Source organism: Humulus lupulus, chromosome 2 (genome assembly GCF_963169125.1).
Source record: "Humulus lupulus chromosome 2, drHumLupu1.1, whole genome shotgun sequence".
Lineage (NCBI taxonomy): Eukaryota > Viridiplantae > Streptophyta > Magnoliopsida > Rosales > Cannabaceae > Humulus > Humulus lupulus.
Genome location: NC_084794.1, coordinates 1,997,842 through 2,019,006, shown reverse-complemented (window position 1 = coordinate 2,019,006; position 21,165 = coordinate 1,997,842). Strand labels below are relative to the sequence as shown.

The 21,165-nt window shown below is 36.1% G+C and overlaps 2 protein-coding genes, 1 non-coding gene and 1 pseudogene across 3 annotated transcripts; all 4 read left to right on the top strand.

Moving 5' to 3' along the window:
• Positions 1–1,821: 1,821 nt before the first annotated feature.
• On the top strand, positions 1,822–5,952 carry LOC133817683 (glycine--tRNA ligase, mitochondrial 1-like; annotated as a pseudogene).
• Positions 5,953–6,659: 707 nt separating this feature from the next.
• LOC133820444 (small nucleolar RNA R71) lies at positions 6,660–6,766 on the top strand. Its single transcript, XR_009886853.1, has one exon. It is a non-coding gene; the product is annotated as a small nucleolar RNA R71 (small nucleolar RNA).
• A 2,970-nt stretch (positions 6,767–9,736) lies between these two features.
• LOC133816849 (tryptophan N-monooxygenase CYP79A68-like) lies at positions 9,737–12,031 on the top strand. The gene is made up of 2 exons (XM_062249157.1): positions 9,737–10,893; positions 11,174–12,031. The coding sequence occupies exons 1-2, from the start codon at positions 9,853–9,855 to the stop codon at positions 11,816–11,818; spliced, it is 1,686 nt and encodes a 561-aa protein (XP_062105141.1). The 5' UTR covers positions 9,737–9,852; the 3' UTR covers positions 11,819–12,031.
• Positions 12,032–18,267: 6,236 nt separating this feature from the next.
• Positions 18,268–20,664, top strand: LOC133817567 (uncharacterized). Its single transcript, XM_062250115.1, has 5 exons — positions 18,268–18,649; positions 18,723–18,970; positions 19,038–19,265; positions 19,833–20,027; positions 20,091–20,664. Exons 1-5 carry the CDS (start codon positions 18,268–18,270, stop codon positions 20,460–20,462), a joined length of 1,425 nt encoding a protein of 474 aa, XP_062106099.1. The 3' UTR covers positions 20,463–20,664.
• Positions 20,665–21,165: the final 501 nt, after the last annotated feature.

Genomic DNA, 21,165 nt, shown 5'->3' with positions numbered 1-21,165 from the left:
AACAGTTTATAGTGAGTCTACAAATTATTGGTGGTTATTTGTCAATCTTTGGTTTTGCTCGATTATGCAGGTTGCGGGTTTAGCTGTTGTTTGTGTTATACGTTTCACCTCTAATGCTTTTGTAGGCAGCAAGTGTCATGACCCCAGCCCTAGGCCGTGGCAGATTTGTAATATCCATAACTCGGGTGGTCAAAGGTCAAACTTTGACCCTCGGTGGAAAATAGTCTTTATAAATGATCCTTTAATTTATATTAAATATTAATATAATTATAAGTCGAAACAATGGAATAACTCCTATAATTATATATGAAAATATTACGGATAAAAGTAGGATCATTTATCTTAATACATAGAATAATAATATCCTCACAGTTATGTAGTCACCAAACAGTTAAATTTTATAAGTCATAAAATACCTAAAATAATACTTAGCATCCACCATTCCTCATTTCTAACTAGGACATAGCTAATTTAGCTGTACAGACCGATAGGTTCCAAATTAAATACATAAAATGTTCAAAAGATAGGACAATGGCACTAAACACATTGGCTTCAGCAATAATTCACATTTTTCCACGTTCGCGTCACTAGGCTCCTGGAATGGGAGAGATAGGGGTGAGCTTATAAAGCCCAATAGGAAAGCAACTAACAACATAAGACTCAAAAGTTCAATAAAAACCCCTGCATGGTTAGCTTTTTAAAACAAAACATACATCATCATGTATAAACCAAAATAGAGAGAAACCACAAATAATCATAAGAGCATAGCTACCAGTGCACATCACACCGTCCACTAGACCCCTAGTTTCCGTTACCCACCATAGAAAATCCGACATCCTAAACCGGGTAGCCGGACCTGATAACCACCACAATGGGGAGGCTCAGAACACTTCCTGTATATAGATGCTAGGTCTTTAAACCTACAGGTGAGTGGACACCTAATCTACCTATGATGACATAGAGACTAGGTCGTGAAACAACAACGTGCACCAATCATGATCACTATGGCTCTCATCGGTATAACCAAATGCAGGTAAACATGAAAAGAAAGAAACATATTCCCTTTATATTTTAGAAAATTGGGCAGCATAACAGCTACATTTGAATAAACTCAAAAATCATAACCTGCATAAATAAGTGAAAAAATATATATATTTGGCACTCGGTGCCCTCATAACAGATCAGAAAACATGCAGGTTAAGTTTTCAATTTTTCAAACATTTTATAAATATCGAAATTGGAATATGTTGAATGCAATTTGATACGAGTAAAATAAGTCCAATAGTCTAGTTGAGTCCCTACCTCTTTAGATACCTCCTTAGAATTTAATCCGAGCCCAAAGCAACGCTCCTAAGCTTATCGATGATCTTAGAATGATTTAGTCCGATTTTAATATCACGTTTTTCCTACGTGCACCAAATGAGCAAACGATTATCATCATAGCATTCCTTATTCAAAACCATGTCCAATGACATATAATATGACCATATTTAAAATTTCAAGTTCCGAAACCTTACCCAAGCAGTGCACAATAGCGGTTGGTGGCGGTACCGGAAACGTCAACGAATATATTCATGGCATATATTAAAACGATCCTCTCAATGAGTACATCACGAAAGTACAACTCCTTTTCCCAAATGACCTCCGGTGTCGCCGAAAAACGCTTCCAAAGGGCGGAGATACCCAAAATCTTGCCGAGAAAAAAGGCAAGTTGACCGAAATGACTTAGTGGGTTTTGTTCCTCTCTTCACGCTGGTTCCAAAGGTACCAACAACTTGCCGAGTGGTGGTCGGAGTTGGCCGGAAAACACAGTCAAAGTTGATGGACCAAAACTTTGACTGGCAATTCCGAACGATTAACGACGAGTTGGGCGGTGCCACTTGGAAATTGAGGTCGCCGGAGCAAGGCGAAACCGACGAGCTTCCGCGCGTCAAAAATGGTGGTCGGTGGTGGCTGGGTCTTGTGTCTTGCCACCGGTTGCCGAGAGAAGAAGAAGAAGAAGAAGAAGAAGAAGAAGAAGAAGAAGGAGAAGAGAGTGCTCGGGAAGGAAAAGGAAAAAGAAAGAAAAGAAAAGAAAAAATATGCTTATTTTTAAAACAAGTGGGTCCCACCACTTAAATAATATATATATATATATTCTTTCTTTTTTCTTTTCTGAGTCTTCACAGCAAGAGCAGCTGATTATAGTATTGGGAGTAAGTTGCTGCAGCATTTTGTTCTTGGGGAGAACATGTTGGAGGTTGACTGTCCCTGTGTCACCCCAGAGGTTGTTCTCAAAGCATCTGGTCATGTTGATAAATTTACTGACCTTATGGTTAAAGATGAGAAAACTGGGACTTGATATCGTGCCGATCACTTGCTCAAGGACTTCTGCAGTGAAAAGCTTCAAAAAGACCTTTCCATAACTGCCAAGGAGGCTGCAGAACTGAAGCGCATACTTGCTGTTTTGGATGATCTTTCAGCTGAAGAGCTGGGTGCCAAACTTAAGGAGTATGGCATTACAGCTCCAGACACTAAGAATCCACTTTCTGATCCATATCCATTCAATCTTATGTTCCAAACATCAATAGGCCCATCTGGCTTGAGCCCTGGGTGAGCACGTTACATTTTGGTACTAATTATTCTTAGCGATTCTTTTTTATTAAGACTCTTGTTTGGTCAGTAATGATATGTAAGTAAATCTCCTCTGCTGTAGGTTCATGCGGCCAAAAACTGCACAGGGCATATTTGTTAACTTCAAAGACTTGTACTATTACAATGGGAACAAGCTTCCTTTTGCTGCTGCTCAAATTGGCCAGGCTTTCAGAAATGAGGTTCTTAATTTTCTTATCTTTGGACTTTAGCACTTATGTTTGCATAGGATGCTCATATTATTTCTAATTGGTAACGGGTCTTTGTAACTAGTATTTTGGTCCTCTCCTTTCTTATAAGAATAGAAAATAGCCCTGTAATGTAGCTGTTGCATTCCTTAGTGCTATGCTTCTTTTGTGCCCAAAACTGTGTCCCATTGATCTGTGACAGTGTTGCAAGGTCCATTTTGTTTTTTAAATAAAACCTTAAATAATATCTCATCCCAAGAATATTGTATATATCTGCAGATTTCTCCTCGACAAGGGCTTTTGAGAGTTCATGAATTTACACTTGCTGAGATTGAACACTTTGTGGATCCCGAAGACAAATCTCACCCAAACTTTGCAGAAGATGCAAAATTGGAGTTTCTAATGTTCCCAAGGGAAGAACAAATGTCTGGCGAGTCTGCGAAGAAAATTTGTATGGGTGATGCAGTTGCCAGGGTTTGTTTACATAACTTTTATTCAATATCTTCTTTTCTCTACTCCCTTGTCTCTAAGCATGTGATGATTATTATAGTGCTACATGTCACTTAGGGAATTGTTAATAATGAAACTCTCGGCTACTTCATTGGGAGAGTTTATCTTTTCCTCACTCGTCTTGGTATAAACGACGAATGTTTACGGTTCCGCCAGCACCTTGCAAATGAAATGGCTCACTATGCTTGTGACTGTTGGGATGCTGAGATTGAGTGTTCCTACGGTTGGATTGAGTGTGTAGGTATTGCGGACAGGTCTGTATTTGATTTGCGTGCTCATACAGTAAGTATTTTTTTCTTCTTCTCTTTAATGTCATATTTTTTGCTTGATAGGTAAGGATGGTGGTTGATGAGAGCTCGGGAGGATTTGGTTTCACAGGGAAGAATGAGATTATAAATGGGAAGCCAGCTGTAATTGGGTTCTTGTTGTTGTTGGATTTTGAGCTATTGACTAGTCAAGGTATTCTTAAGGGAACAAGCTTCTTGGACTTTATTTATTCTATTTCAAATGCTTTGCAATAGTCTCGGGAATTAATCATATTCCTCTGAAATGAGATGAGGAAGTTTTAAAGGCTTTGTTGAGTTCACTGTGTTTTTATGTTATAATCTTTCTTTATGTTATTGTTTTGTGTAGAAACTAGGATGATCTATATAGTTTCTTCTTCTTCATGTTTTCTACAGTATATATCTTTTACCAAACTGTACAATAACGCTTTTGAAGTAATGAAAATGTGTTTTTATTTTTTTACTTTTGGACATATCACTCTGTTTGTTTGATTTTATTTTCTGCTTACATAGCCAGTCAAGTGGATAAGTTAATATTTATCTACTACATATTTGGTTTCGAAAAGGCATTAATTCATATTGGCTCTTTCATCAGTAAATGTAATGAGTTGGAGAAGGCACTGAGCTATACGAGTATTGTTGTTGAAAAAATTGTTTCATCACTGTCTAGTGATAAATTTACCCTGCCTTTTCCACTCAAACTGGAAGTGGTATCTGAACTAGGTGCAAGTGGACAGAATCATATGCCGATGATTGTTCAAGGGTTGGAAGGGGCTATATTTGCTAACCTTGATGATTTTTTAGTACGTAACTTTCCATCTAAGAGAGTATTTTCATTTAAAATTTTCGGAAGGGTCTGGAAGTTTATGGTTATTGATTCTATCTCATTCATTTATGTGGTTATTCTAATTGTTCACTGAACTTGCAACTTGTGTTTAGGTCCATGGGAATAAAAAGTCTACTGAATTAGCAATTCAACTTCTGCAATGCTATTCTGAAAAGGTTATTCCGTGGTATGAATTCAGTCTAATGTTCCATGATATTAGTAGATTGCAGTGTATGTGTATGTGTGACATACACTTGCTCTTGTCCCAGTGTATGTGTGACACCAAGGCTCCGTTTACTAATTTAAATGAAAATAATTATTGAAGATGATAATCATTGGAAAGAATAGTTTAAGTAAAAACCCTTCTTGGACAAGAGCAATGTGCATGCATATTTGATCTTTTTAAAAAGCCTTCTTGTGGCTGAAAATAATTTAAAGCTAATGGTCTCGAGTCAAGTGCCAATTAGAAATTTTTGTATGATTCTCTAATGAGATGTATAGTTGATTACCTGATAGATCATTAGAAATGGATATTTGTTAAGACTCTTATTTTTTTCTTTTTCCCAAAAAGCATGCTGAATAGTAAAATTCAATCCACCAATTATGAGTTATGTGGATGATTTTGTGACAGAAAGGATTCTTTACAAAGGCTGTTGATTTAAAAGCTGAAAGCTTGTTTATTAGTTACTATAGAGAGATTACTGATAAGCTGCTGATCATTCTATGTGCCTTGGCATTTGTTGGACTTTTTCTTAATAATAAAAGGACTTTTTTTTACAATGTGCAGGTATATTGAGATGATTTCTTTGGAGCAATTCTTGACAACATTTGTAGTTGTGGCCTTTAGAATGGAAGAATGTATTTCACTAATTTTTGTATACATTTCTTGTTTTGTATTTAGTGATAAAAAAATCTGAATTGGGCATAAATTATGTTGTAATATGATTTCTTAAGCCTAGACTAGTAGACTAAATATTGTAATTACATTTGAGTAATTAATAAAAATCTATTTATGTTACCTTATTTGGCTTCAACTTTCATATTTGTTTTCCTAGTTTTGTGTAAGTAAAAAAAGATTATGTTTCTCTAAGCTAATATAACACGTGTTATACTAAAGTGTAGTATAACACAAAAAAAGTGTTATACTAAAGTGTAGTATAACACAAAAAAAATGTTATACTAAAGTGTAGTATAACACAAAAAAAGTGTTATATAATCGACTATAAATAACATAATTAAACACTTATATATATATTAAAATAACACAGAAATTGTGTTATCGTTGACAGTACAATAACACATCTGTATAACACTGATAAAGTGTTATGTAAAGTACCTTGACCTACGATAACATAGTCCGTCTTAACACATCAGAAAGTGTTATCGTATGTTTTGATAACACATTTTCGGTGTTATTAAAAGCATTTTTTCTTGTAGTGTCCTTACCACTTCTCAAATTGATTGCTTTGCACTCCTCTTTACGTTCTCATCTTGGATTTATGGTGTCACTTAGCAATGAACCTTGGGGTCGACTTCACATCTCATTAGCAAGTTGTCCAACTTGAATCTCCAAGTTTCTCATAGATGTTGCTTGACTTTGGATCATTGCATCCGTTTTTGCCATATAATCCTTTAACATATTCTCCAATGGACTAGGTAGGGATTCTTGTGGCGTAGAGATTTGTTGTTGAGAAAAACCAGGTGGATAAATAGGCCTAGGAGGCATAGATGAAGTATTAGGACCAGCCCCTTGATTGCTTCATAAGAAATTAGGGTGTTGCCACCATGTTTGATTGTAAGAATTTTAATTAAGGCCATTTCTATTCTGATTTCCCATGTAACACACAGATGCAAGATTAGATGGACAATTGTCAAAGGTGTGACCATCACCACAATACACACAAGAAAATTCTACAAGCTGCCCCCTTTGTTGACCCATTTGTGGACTCACACCCACACTCATATTCTTAAGAATATTCAACATAGAAAAAACTTGGGCCACCAATGACGTAAGTGCACTCATGAACACCTGCCACTTTCCTCACCATAGGTGCTCTAGTAGTTGGCCATTGATAGTTATTGTTGGAGATCCTCTCTAGAATTTCATAACCTTAAGTGTATGACTTAGCCAAAAGTGCCCCATTTGCCAAAGCGTCAACCACCATTCTTCTATGAGCATTTAGAACATTATAGAAGATCTCCATTTGGATGCAATGAGGGATGCCATGATGAGAGCATTTTCTTAGTTACTCTTTGAACCGCTCACATGTTTCATATAAAGACTCTTCATCTAGTTGTTGGAAAGAAGTGATCTCATTTCGCAGCTTGGCATTCTTGGTGGGTGGGAAGTATTTCATCAAGAATCGCTCGGCTAATTCTTGCCAAGTAGTCACTAAATCTGATGGGAGGGAGTTCAACCAAGCCCTTGCTCTATCTCTCAAAGAGTATAAAAACAACTTCAGTCTCAAAGCATTTTTAGTAACTCTGGGCAGCTTAAAAGAATCATTCACGTCAATGAATAGACGAAGATGAAGGTGAGGATCTTCGGTAGGCATCCCACTAAATTGTCCCATAGTTTGAAGCATTTGGAACATGACTGGCTTTAATTGAAACTGTGCTACTTGTATTTCTGGTGTCACAATGCCCAAATGAAGAGGGGGAGAGCGTATTGCCTAATAGCATGATCTTTGTCATCAGCCACAATAATTGCATTCTACCTATTATTGGCAGCTACTCCCCCTTGAACTACTCTTTCTTGAGCGACTCTCTATTGAGCTCCTTGATCAGCATCCATCACTACTACTTCCCTGTTGGATTTTTATAATTTTCTCCTTCTTTTGAATGTACGTTCAATTTGTGGATCAAGGGGAAGTAATTCAGGGTCTTGACTCTCGTTCATACACTGTTTGAACTAGAACTTGCACAAGAATCACCCAAGTTAGCACAAAATAAAATTAAACCAAATTGTAAGATAATTAATTTCACAATAATTAACTTTAAAATGTCCACAGCAACGACGCCAAATTCTTGTTGCATATAATAAAGCTAAGTGCAAGTGTAAACTGTCAACAACAAGTAATGCAATAGCAAGTACCAGATATCGTCTCCACAAGGACTATTTTTTTTATTTTTTTTTATTGTGAAACTAAGTTCTAAAAAAATCATTTTAAAGCACTTAAATTAATTAAAAAGATTGTGGTCTAAGAACTATGTAATTAAATACTAATTAAATACAGAAAAATAAAAGAAACAATTTAGGAAAATTATATCAAGGAGTAACAAATGGTATGATGGCAGCTAGAATAATTATCCCCCTAATATTCAACTTTGACTGTGATGCTGGATTGATGCTGCAGCAACTGGTGGTCCAGTAGTCTAGAGTTCTAATTAATTTTCATAGGCTTTAGTCAAAGAACTATGATTCTAATCTTTTAACTAAATCACATATGTCTATGCTAATTCAATTTCAAGATGTAATTCAAGTATCAATTCGAAAAGACTATGCCTGGTAATAATATATGTTACAATATTGAAATCAATGAATTCAAGCATGCACCATTCAAATTGCGTGTCAATCAAATCCAAACTTTTCAGTTTTGAATATTAACTCAGCTACTTACTAAAGGTGATCAATCATTAGCAAATATTAATCATGAGAAATATTTGAATGAATAAACCTCAAGTGTATTAGCATCATAATCAAAATATCATAAGTCACATATTAGGGTTTAGCTCATAGTTACATACTAATTAAAAACCCGTCAAATAAAAGAAGTTCATATTCATAAATTTAACAAGAAAAATTAAAGATAATAAGAGTAGAGAGAGGCAAGCCAATGGGAGGATGTCTCCAAGTTGTCTTTTTCTTCTAGGTCTTTCCCTTTGTTCTTATCTTCTTCTCTCCCATTCCAAGCTCTCCAATATACCATGCGGCTACTCTCTATCCCTCTGCTCTGAATGTGTATATCCTTTTTCCCATTTGGGGAAAAGATGATGATAGGTTTTTTGGTCTTTTTGCCCCACATGGGCCTTTTTTTTTTCCTTTTTTGGTTTTTCTTTTTTGCTTTCTTTAAAGCCCAATGGACCCACAAGTTTTTAATGACCCAAAATCCTTTTAGTTACTACTCAGCCCAAATTACACAAATCCCAAAAGTTGAATTGGCCAATTACTTTCCCACGTGGGCCCTTGAATCAGCTGACTAGGCAGAACGTGATGTTGATGCAATGCTACAGCATTCCCTCGTACTGAGAACATTTCAAACTTTAATTTCTTTTCAAATATCCAAGACCCTACCAACCACCTTCAAATACAAAATTTAACAGTTTAGGATATATCTTCCCATCATTAACTTCAGTTATTACATAAAAATCGAAGTTTAAGGTATGGATAGACTTTGGTTTTTATGTAATAACCGAAGTCTATTCTTAATTTTTAACTTCAGTTATTGTAAAGTTTAACTTCACATGGATAGATTTCGGTTTCTATTTCAGCGAGAACCGAAGTCTATTAGCTGAAAAAATCGAAGTTAAAGGCTATTATTGTAGTAATAATTGCACCTCATTGTTTGGCATGCATGGTGTGTAATTAATTAAGCTGAATTTATATGCATGGTCCCAAAAGAAAAGAAATTTATCCATCAATTACGTTAGGCCATAATAAATATATATTTTTTAATTATATAAAAATAAAACCTATAGCTGTATATCAATGAATTCATGGACCATAATGTACATGCCCCCCAGAAAAACCAATTCATCATCATATGATTAATTATGTAGACCACAATACATATAAAAAAAAAATTAATTATTTTTTTAAAAAGAAAAACTACTAGAATTTACAAATAAATCTTTTAAAGGGTCTATATATACACGTTTTAAGTGTGTATAAGGATATAAATGTAGGTGTGGGAAAATTAATATCTATGAGAGGGTCCTAATAATTAATACTTAATTAAGTATTGTATTTACAATTATTATTATTAGGTATGTTTTTGCAAAAAAAAAAAGATATTTAATTTGTTAAGATTGACATCTAATTTAGTTTATTTAATGATTCTCTTTGATTTTTTTTAATAATTTTCTATTTTAAAATACAAGCTTTGAATAAATTATAAATTAAAGAAGTGCTTCTATTCTAACAAGGGATGAGTACTATGCTCCCTCGTCCTTCTCTCTCCTTTCTCCACCTAAAATTTTCCTAAATTGTATATGCATTACATTTTATTCAAAAATAATTTATTCTCTATTTTAATTGTTTATTACAAAATTAATTAATACTCATAACACTTCTAGCTATAAATACTCACAACACTTCTAATTTCTTTATCACAATCTTATTTCATACATCGATCTATTAGCTCTCTCTCTCTCTAGTTCTTCCTCTTCATTAATCTTATCATTGTATAAGAATATGGAAGTCTCATCATCCCGAATTGTAGGGAACAAATCACACTACGTTTCTTCTTATCATAATGAAGAGAGTATCACGGTTATGTTTTTCATAGCACTATTATTGATAATAGTGTTATTATTACTACTACATATTAGTGGTAATAAGAAGAAGCAACTCACTGCTACTACTCTTCCTCCGGGTCCCTCCCCATGGCCGATCCTCGGAAACATTCCGGAGATATTGCGGAACAGACTGGCGTACCAGTGGATCCACCGTCTCATGAAGGAGATGAACACAGACATTGCCTGTATCCGCCTCGGCACGGCCACGCATCTCATCACTGTCACCTCTCCGGAGATAGCCAGAGAGTTCTTGAAGAAAAACGACGCAGTGCTCGCTTCCAGACCCGACACGGTGGTCACTTCTCTAATAAGCCGCGGTTACAAGACCACTGCCCTCACTCCCTCCGGAAACCAGTGGAAGAAGATGAGGAGAGTTCTGGTGTCCGAGCTCTTCAACCGCTCTAAGCTCGCTTGGCTTCTCCAGAAGAGAACCGAGGAAGCTGATGATCTGGTTCGCTTCGTTTATAACCAGGCCTTGGCTAGCAGTGGCGGTGGAGATGGAAGAGGAGGAGTGGTGAATGTGAAAGTTGCCGCGAAGCAGTACGCGGCTGGGGTACTGAGGAGAATGATGTTCGGTAGAGGATATTCTGGGAAGCGAAGAGGGGACGGTGGCCCTGGGAAGGAAGAGGAAGAGCACGTGGAGGCTTTGTTTACTGTGCTGTCGCATGCTTATGCCTATTCTGTATCGGACATTCTGCCATGGCTGCGGTGGTTTGACTTGGATGGTCATCAGAGGACTGTTGGTGAAGCCATAAAAGTGATCAACAACCACCAAGACTCGATAATCAGCGAGAGAATTCGAGAGTGGAGAGAGGACGAGCATGCTGAGGCCAAGAACAAGAAGCAACCTTCAGACCTGCTTGATTTTCTCATCTCGGCCAAAGATTCTGACGGGAATCCGCTTTTGTCGGACGATGAAATCCGAGCACAAGTCACGGTGATCTCATATATATATATATATATTCGAAAGACTAGTTTATATATACATATATTTATAGAAATATTGTAAGGATTTGAATAAAGGTACCATATTTAACATGAAAAGACGACACACGCATGCACTTTAACTTGCTACTAATTGATCATGTTACTAAATATACTCTCAAAGAATCAAATGAGGATAATGATTACACTAATGTATATATATATATATATGTTGTCACATGTCAATAACAAGAGTTACTAATACATAATACATAATTTGTATGGAAACGCAGGAATTGCTTTTAGCAGGAATCGACAATTCATACAATGCAGCAGAGTGGGCACTCTCAGAGATGTTGAACCAGCCAGAGATGCTTGAAAAGGCAACTGAAGAAATCGACAGAGTGGTTGGAAATGGCAATGACAAACTCCTCCAAGAGTGTGACATCTCCCAACTCCCTTACATTGTGGCCTGCGCAAGAGAAGCTCTCCGCCTCCACCCGGTGACCGCCTTCAACCTTCCCCATCTCTCCACCGCCGACTGCACCGTGGCTGGCTACTTCATTCCCAAGGGCAGCCACGTCCTCCTCAGCCGCCACGGCCTCGGCCGCAATCCGGCTGTGTGGGATCAGCCGCTGCGCTTCAATCCGCAGCGCCATCTTCCGGAGAACAAGTGTGACTTGGGGGAATCGGAGCTGCGGTTCATCAGCTTCTCGACAGGAAGGAGAGGGTGCATCGGAATGGTGATGGGGACGAACATGACTATTATGCTTTTGGGAAGACTGTTGCAGTGTTTCACCTGGACGATTCCACAAGGAGTGGAGAAGATCGATCTGAGGAGTGGAGAGGGCAGCTCTCTCTTTAAGGCTACGCCATTGTATGCCCATGCAAAGCCTCGCTTCAATCCATCTCTTTATACCTCATTATCACATGACTGAATCATCATCATTATTAGCTAGCTGGGGAGTTCATCATCACCAATAATATGACCAAACTCCTTTGGTCATAGTTAAGTACTGTTTGGTTGTCGGTGAAAAAAAACTCTAAAAACATAGTTATATAGGCGTCGACCATTAAGCAACAAGAGTTTGGATACATTTTCCACCTTATAAGTTTATAGGGTCACTGGAATGGAATCAATTTTTATTTTATTTCTTTATTTTTTTTTTTTTTTTTAAGAAATATAATTTATTACTATTCAGATTATACAAAAAATGCACCAAAAAATTAGACTATAAAAGTTAAAAAATAAAACAATACGAAAGCTCACAAATTTTGGTCGCGTTACACTCCCCGAAGTCGCGAGATTTCATCCTGAAAATCATATAAAATTTATAAGTTACCAAGATACATTTTATATAATTATGTATATATATTATCTTTAGCTATATCTTAGAAACATTCATTGAAAGAGAAAGTGCCTTTTCTTGAAATGTCAATTACATATATGCATTATCAAATTAAATGAGAATAAGAAACTTCTAAAAACAATTAAAAAAGAACAAAAGTAGTCTAAGTTGGCACAGAGGAACAAACAGATTTGTAAGATTGAATGTATAGTATTGATTGACAAAGTTTTTCCATGCTTCTATTCTTCTTCAGAAAATATTGTACCATAAGGGGAGCTCCGTCATCAGCAACTGGTACAAATCAAGTCTACAAATAGGCATAAGCCTACAAATATGCACAAAAAAGCCTACAAACAGTCACAAGTCAAGCCTACAAATAGGCACAAACCAACCTACAAACAGGCACAAAATAACCTACATACAGGCACAACCAACCTACAAATAGGCAAAAAAATACAAAAATATTTCATTCATTTGTTTGGTTACATTTTAGAGTATTGAGACGCTTTCACCATTTTGTTGTGGAATGGCTATTCTATTTGAAAATTGAAGGAAATACCATTCCAATGGAATATTGAAAAAATTTAATAATTTTTTTATTCATATTAACTTTTATTACATTCCATTCCTATTCAATTTCTCATTTTCATTCCCTCCAACCAAAGGACACCTAAAGTTATGTTTGATGGGACTAATGGAACTTTTTTTTTACATTCCTTTATTTAGTTGTTTTATAAAGTATTGGAATGTCATTCTAATGGAATGACTTTTTTATTATTTTGGTAGAATGACTATTCATCCAAAAGCTAGAGGAAAAACTATTTCAATACACCGATAAAAAAATATATTAATTTATATTCTATTTTCATTCCTATTTTTGTTACCATTCTCATTCGTATTCCATTGTTTTCATTAGTCCCAATCCAAACGCCACCTAAGATGCAACAAGATCCTATTCTATGAAACCTCATATGATAGTTATTTTTTAGAAAGTCCTTATGTGATAGTTAAAGAGTTATGTGACAGAGAATGATGGAGTATAGCTCATAGCTATGAATCTGACTCTAAGACTGGTTCTGTGGTTTGCTTAAATATACTCCAACTTCATCATGATTTTTTTATTAGAATGGAATGGTTGAGGAGTATGGGCGTTTGATAATTTCATTTGTTAAGATCCATATATCCATTTTTTGCTTGTTAGGGCTATGGATGTGTGGGCCTTTTGCATATAAAATATTTTGGGGATTTTTCAAAAATATGGCTTTTTAGCCATCAATGTGCAAAAATATGAAGGTTAAACTTTCTTTAATTTGTATGGGAAAATTTAATTAACAAAAACTTAGTTTATGGAAAAACTAATCCCATATTGGAAATCAAAATTAATCAAAACAGATGAGCAAAAAGAGGGGTACTATGGTAATTAACATAGCTGTTAACCGAGATTTTCGGCAACTCTATTAATGAACAATATTTACTGAAGATAATAACGGAAATAGAAGATTGACACAGGGTTTTTACGTGGTTGGGGCGTTAATTAGCCTTAGTCCACGAGTCTATGTTATTAGAGCTTGAAGAAGCTTTTACAATGGAGTTTTCTCTCTATTTTGACAGAGTTTCCGTCTTTTTCGTGAGATCCATCCCCCTTTTTTACAGTGCTCTATGGCTTGTATTTATAAGCTGATGGGAATACTGGATCTGGGCTGGACCAGACCCAGGCCCATCGGAGAAATGGATACGAGCGCCCTTCTGTAATGGAGGCCCAATACAAAAAGATATAAAATACACGAAATTCAAACCAGCTAAGGCCCAATAGGTTGACCTTAGTACTACGCCTCGCCCGACAAGACGGCGCTTTGGCTCTGACCACTTCGAGTCACGAGGCTGATTCAGGAGACAAGACCAGTCAGAGTACTTGGCTGCGCAGTCCAGACACATCAGTGTGCGATCCCGAGGTGACCCTTTCTGCAGGCGACAAGTGGGGACAACTCCCACGAGGAGTGAGGCGACTTCAGGGTCCTGGACGCTTGGCCCCTTCAACTGGGGATCAGGTGATCCAGGTCCGTTTACCGTTGGCCCGCTCCATTTACCATAAGCCCGGACCATATCAGGGTCCGGGACCAGGACGTGCAGGCCGCGATGGTCCGGGTGCTCGGGGCATCGTCCGGACCATCCTCGTCGAGGACGACCCCGGAGGCACATCCCAGACACTCCCCACGGGCCCAGTCTCGAGTCCCCGGTCCATGCCTGTCCCCTAGGGCACTCTCCGTACCGAGAGACCTTGGGCCGGGCCCACGGGCCGAGCTGGCCCTCTGACAACGGGCCAAGACGAAGGCCCAGAGCCCTTCCAGAAAATGGGGATAACATTTACCCCCCAAACCTTCGCCCGGGCTTGCCGGGAGGAGGGTTGCACCATCACCACGACACTCGCCAGGTTGCCTTCCCAGTTCTTGCCCGAGTTCGGGGGTCCGGCTAGAAGAACGTGGCATTGGTTGGATAATCAGCCCGGATCGTTCAACACGATCTGGGGTCGTTTACCTTCGGCCCGCTCTATGAAAACGATACACGTGTCGCCATGTGATTGTTGCACGGGCCTCGAAGGGTCGCCTAGACCTCCCAAGGGTCGCTAGGCCTAGACCAGGGTGTCAGTGCACGTCATGAGGCGTCCCATCCGCACGGGGGGGGGGGGGGGGGGGGGGCATCATTAATGTCCCTGGAACGAGGTGGACCGTAGGATGGGGCGTCCTTTGGCATCCGCCAATCCTGGGCCGTTGGATCTGAGGCGGTGAGGATCCAGACTAAAAGGACTCATAAATGCCCCCTGCGCGATTCCTGACCGTCTGATGAAGAGGCACCTGACCGTTGGATCGTGGGCCAGAATTTGGGGCTCGTATAAATACCCCAAGAAAACTACATTCGGCACTTTTCCCCCTCCGAAACAGTTTAAGAAAACGTGAACACTACTCGAGCTTTGCATGTCCGACGTTGCCGACGACATACACAGCCACTTTCCACTACAAGAAATCTGATCTTTACCTACCAATATATATTGGTAGGGAAAGTAATGTTTTGCCTACCAATATTTATTGGTAGATAATATTAGTAGGTAAATGCTAGTCCATTATATTATATTTCGGAACATAGCTTTACCTACCAATAATATCAGTAGGTAATGATTTTTACCTACGTATATTATGGAGGGAAATTTTTTAACCATTCCCGCTCAATTTTCTCCTCGTTTTTTATTTTCATTATATTATTTATTATTATAAATGCTTATTTGGAAGTTTATGTGGACTAAATAATATGATTTTTCCTACATATTTTGTACCTACCAATATTTATTGGTAGGTAAATGAATACTTTACCTACCAATATTTTGGGATTAGTAATATTTAAAGGTGATGGTGTTGACAATTATTATTGAATTATTTATGCTAGCTACCAATAAATTTGTAGGTAAATAGTTTTGTCTACAAAAAAATTGGAGGGAATACAATTAAAATTTGGAGCCAAATTTTCCCAGGCAATTGTATATTCTTTACATTAATTTTTTAATTTTTTTCAATTAAATAATAGTGATATGTTTGTCTACATCATCAAAATATATCATACGTGGACTATATATGTCATGTCATTGTCTGACATGACAATATTATTATAATTTTCTATTAATATTTTTACAATTTATATGATGATGTGTTATTATCGTATCAAATAAAAATTAATTTTTTTAAAACAAAAACTTAATACTGAAAACCTAAATCTATTACTTAAAAATTAAAATTAAAGACAATTTCTATCCTAACAATTAACCTAATATTTTATTCACACCATTATTCGCCTCCACTCTCACCTTCTCTGCATCAATACTTTCCTCATCTTTATCAGCACGTTAATCTCAGCCGGATTCTGAAACTTAAGATCAATATCCTGTTTGGCTTCATCATTTAAGGAGCCTCACGCCTTGAATTATTTTCTGTCAGATTAGTTTTCAATCATTATTGTGTTGTTTAGCCTAGTGCGATATACATACATATAAGAGTCAAACCAGAATTGGGCTCTCTGCTATTGTATTGTTTAAAGTACATTATTAAATATATGTATATATATGATACAAGTGCTTACTTTTGAGTTAGATGCACTTGTGTTTGATGCCTTTATTCTGTTGAAGGCACGTGTTTGTGTTTCTATGTTTGTAGCTCATAATGATCATGGCACACCATGACAAAAGTTTAATCATTGACTGTATATATGTGTATCATATTTATATACTATTATTATTTTCTTGTGCTTAGAAAAAATTATACAAAATATAATTTGGAAGTAAACAATATTTGATTATTTACATGGTTCTTAATTTGACTTTTTCATCATGTCACATCATCACGTTCTTCTCCTTTTAGTCATATATGTAGCAAAGACACCAATAGACATTTAATCCATGCCAATTTCATATTTTTGTTTATTTCATTGACTACAAATATATAAATATGATTCTAATAAGGCTAAAATGCTTTTTGTTATTGCCCTAATATCAGTTTTGCTTTCTCGCCAACCTCTCTTTAGTGTTTAGTAGATTATGTTATAAAAATTCTGAAATTGCTTTTTTTTTTGGAGAATGAAGAGATAATATTAAATAATGTGTTCAATTATACAAATTTTCTTAATATTTTTGATGAATTTGTGGGAACAATATGTTTGAATTTGTTATATCGCGTCTGTATTAGGCATTCTTTGATTGGAGCGTTTGTTGGCGGATTTGAGTGGCTGCTGAGGGATTGCAGTGGCTGGTGGCGAATCAAGCAGCTAGGCATATTGTTTGTTGAGGTATTTCAATGATTTTTCCTAATGGAAATCCCCAAATTTGAAGTATTAGTAATAAAATATCTTATTTGAGGCAATTATGCTAATATGAGTATAGCTGTATGTTTGGCCAATAAGCTTTTGGTTTGTTAGTTGGTATTTTGAGTTTAAGTTTGATGGATTTAAGTGTGTTTGAATATGGTTTATAATTTGTATTATAAATCTAAATTTTACTTTGTTAGTTTGTATTTTTGGATGGATTTTAGTTCTTTTGAATCTTAGTTTTAATTTGTACATAAATATGATTGGAGTCTTAGTTATAATTTGTTAGTTGGTATTTTGATTTTATGTTTGAGAGATTGAAGTGTGTTGTACTTGTATTTAGTATTATGAATTTGATTTTTATTTTATTAGTGTTTTTTGTGAGATTTAAGTATGGTATTTGAGCATTTTTGAATGCATTTTTCTGCATCAATTATGCAATCACATATATTATTATAATATATGGTTGAAATCACCATAGTCCTTTAATATATTTTCTTTTGTAGAATAAATGAGATGAGATGCAGGTGATAATTATTATTACATCTCAATGAATTATTTATCTTTTCTAGGAAAGAGCATTAAAGAACACTAACAATCGATCTAAGAGGAGGTGGGAGTCAAGAAATGGATCTTTCTCTACACCACGACATCACATTCGACGTGAAATGGAGTTAACTTCCTCCATAGGTCAAATTGAGACAAAAGAGAAAATATTTAATATTTACCATCCTTTCTTATTCATTTTCTTGCTCTTGTTCTCCTCTGTTTTCTTTCTAGAATTTGGGTTCATCATCAGCTCTACCAACTACATCAAGGGACACCATTTTGTTGGTTCATGGATCGTCATTGGATAAATATACCAAATAAAATTTCAGCAGAATATGATGATGATGTAGATTCTTAATTCATAGTTAGTCATCTTGTCATTGATCAGTTAGTGCCTCGTGAAATTTGTCTACAAATGTTCTTCCCTAACTAGCCAACTAGCCAAGCACCTTGTACACAAACAGAAATACAAGTGCAGAAACTAAGGTTTGCAAAAATTGAGATGAAACAAGATATATAGACATATAGACATCCATATCAATATATAGACACATCCAGATTCTTAATTCATAGTTAGTTTCTTAATTTTTGTAAATATTTATTTACTAATCATTTTCTTTGTTTTATTTCACAGAATTTTAGTCATGGCACCTGGTCGTCGCACCACTCAATCTACTGCTCAAAGTCAACAAGCTGAACCAATCATTGATCCTCCTGCTCAACCTTCACAAGTTGTTCGCACTACTCGGTCAAGTATAGAGAATCAACAAGTTGAACTAGTCATTGATCCTCCTGCTCCACCTACACAAGCTATTCGCACTACTCGGTCGAGTTTAGAGAATCAACAAGTTTGTCGCACCACTCGATCTACGGTACTAAGTCAACGACCTAGAACCACCGCACAATCTAATGTAGAGAGAGAACACCCTCAAGGCTCCACACACCCTACTGTACAGGGTGAACAAGTCAATGTGACGACCCATTTTGATACCGAAGATGATAATCAATCTTCCCAAGTTCCATCTGGTAAATTTAATGTCTTTCATGTTCATTTCTTTAAATTTCTATTTATTTTAATTAAGATTATATTGTATTGTAGGACAAACATCTTCCTCTAAGCCACGTGGAGTTACTCGCGGCTTGACAACTACAACTATAGCTAAGGCATCATCAACTGGAAAGTTGTCAGTGACTTTTAATGCGAAGTGTCGTCAACCAATTTGTACTAATGTTGAGAAATTTTATAATGAGATTGGATTCATTATTCGAAATCATGGTACATTTCATTATAAAGAGTGGAGAATGGTACCAGAAGATGTGAGAGCTCCATTACGACACTATCTTTTGGTAAGTTATTTCACAATATTACATTTATATTTGTAATATTTATAATTAATATTGTTTTATGTTATAGGAACATTTTGACATCAACTTGAATGATGAGACAACTAAAAAATGCATTGATGAGCAAATGAGAAAAGCTTGGAAGGGTCATAAGTACAAGCTGCACTTATATTTCAAAGAAATTGGAGGAGAAAATGATCTTGAGATGGCCAAGAGCAAACGTCATCCAGACTTAAAAGAAGAACATCAAGAAGATTGGATGATTTTGTGTGATCGTTGGTGTTCTCCTAAATTTAAGGTAACATTTTTTATCATAATATTGCTATTATGATAGGAACAAGAGGCCCGACATACTATTTACATATTACTATTGTTCTTAACATCTAGCTTTCTGCCATTTTTTCTGTTTTATTGAATTTATATTGTTGTATGTTTCCATGATTGTCCACAAATGTCGAAATACTGCTTAATTTTGAAATATTGTATTGGCTATAGATGACCTCTTTGTTGAAATTTCTATCTTTCTTTTACTGTGATACCCAATCAGTTGTTGTGTTTATTTTATTTTGGTTGTGGTAATGAAGTTTTTTTTTACTATGTAGTTGATGTAGTTAAGGTGTTTGGTTAAATGTTTGAATGAAAAAATGAAAGCTAATGTTATTGTTTTGGCATCATCTACTCTTTCTAGTATTTGGCCCTACATAAACAACATCTACTCTTTCTAGTATTTTGTTTTGTATTTGATTTACAGATTTTAGTGTTAAACTGTTCAATAAAGTTTGTAATAAATAGACATTGTGTTGTTCAAAAGAAAAGGTTGTGTAAAAAAATTTCTAATAAATTTTATTTGGATTTATTTCTTCAGGAAAGAGCATTAAAGAATACTACCAATCGATCAAAGAGGAAATGGGAGTCGAAAAATGGTTCAGTCTCCACACCACGACATCACATTCGACGTGGAATGGTGTTAACTTCTCCTACCAGTCAAATTGAGACATGGCGTCTAAAGCATTATGATGCTGAGAAAGGATGGACTGGAATAGAGCTCGAGCCATTATATGTAAGTAATTTAAATTTTTATTTATTATATTTCTTACTAATAATTAATTAAATATATTATTAGGATAAAATGATGGAGTTAAGGGGTCAACATCCTCCAGAAGAACTGTCTGATAAAGAGATTATGGAGCGTGTACTTGGACGTGATTCGGTATACTTGCGAGGGTGGGGGCGGTCTCCTAGTGTCACAACTTCTACTTCACATCATGAAAATATTGTGGGTAATCAACCAACTTATGAAGAGTTAGTTGAACGACTTAATGATACAACTTCCCGCCTTAATGCTACTAACGAACAACTTAGTGTGGTTGTGGATATACTTCGTCATAACAATTTGATGGCACCGCCTCCACCACCTCCAACAGACCAAGCTTCAGATGCAAATTTAAGAGAGTCGCCATCTTTTTCAGTTCGGGAGTCACAAGATGATTCTTAGTTTATTTACATTAATTTACTAAGGAATGAACTTTATGAAGTTTTTTTTTTATTTTGGTAGGGGAAACCTTAAAATGATAACTTTATGACTTATTTTAGTATTGAACATTATAAAGAATTTTAGCATTAAACATTTTATTATTGTATGGTTTTTTTCTAGTTTATTTCTAATATAGAACATTTATAAATAACTGTTATTATCTTTTACCTACACATAACCATTAAATTTGAACAAAATATAAATTGTGTAACAGACCAATAAAATAATGCTATGTGGGCTAATAAAATGACACCACGTAGGATGCCACCTATGATGTCACGTAGGATGCCACATATGATGCCACGTCATCAGACACGTAAAACTACAAAAAACATGTCAGCATACACGTAGGATGCCATGTCATCAAACACGTCATCTGATGACTCATCAATTGATTTATAACTTAGTGGGGTCCACTGATTCTTTTACCTACAAGTGTTAATAAGTGTAGGTAAAGACTCTTTCCCCACTAACTTTTATCTACCAATTTCTACCAATTCAATATTGGTAGGTAAGCCATATTACCCACCATTAGACTAGTTTTACCTACACTTACAATTGGTAGGTAAAGACCCCATTTTCTTGTAGTGTGCTAATTCTGCGCCGCCGCCTGTTTCCCAGTACCCTAACTCCTGTTCTTCTACCTGAGGATGCTTCTCGAGGT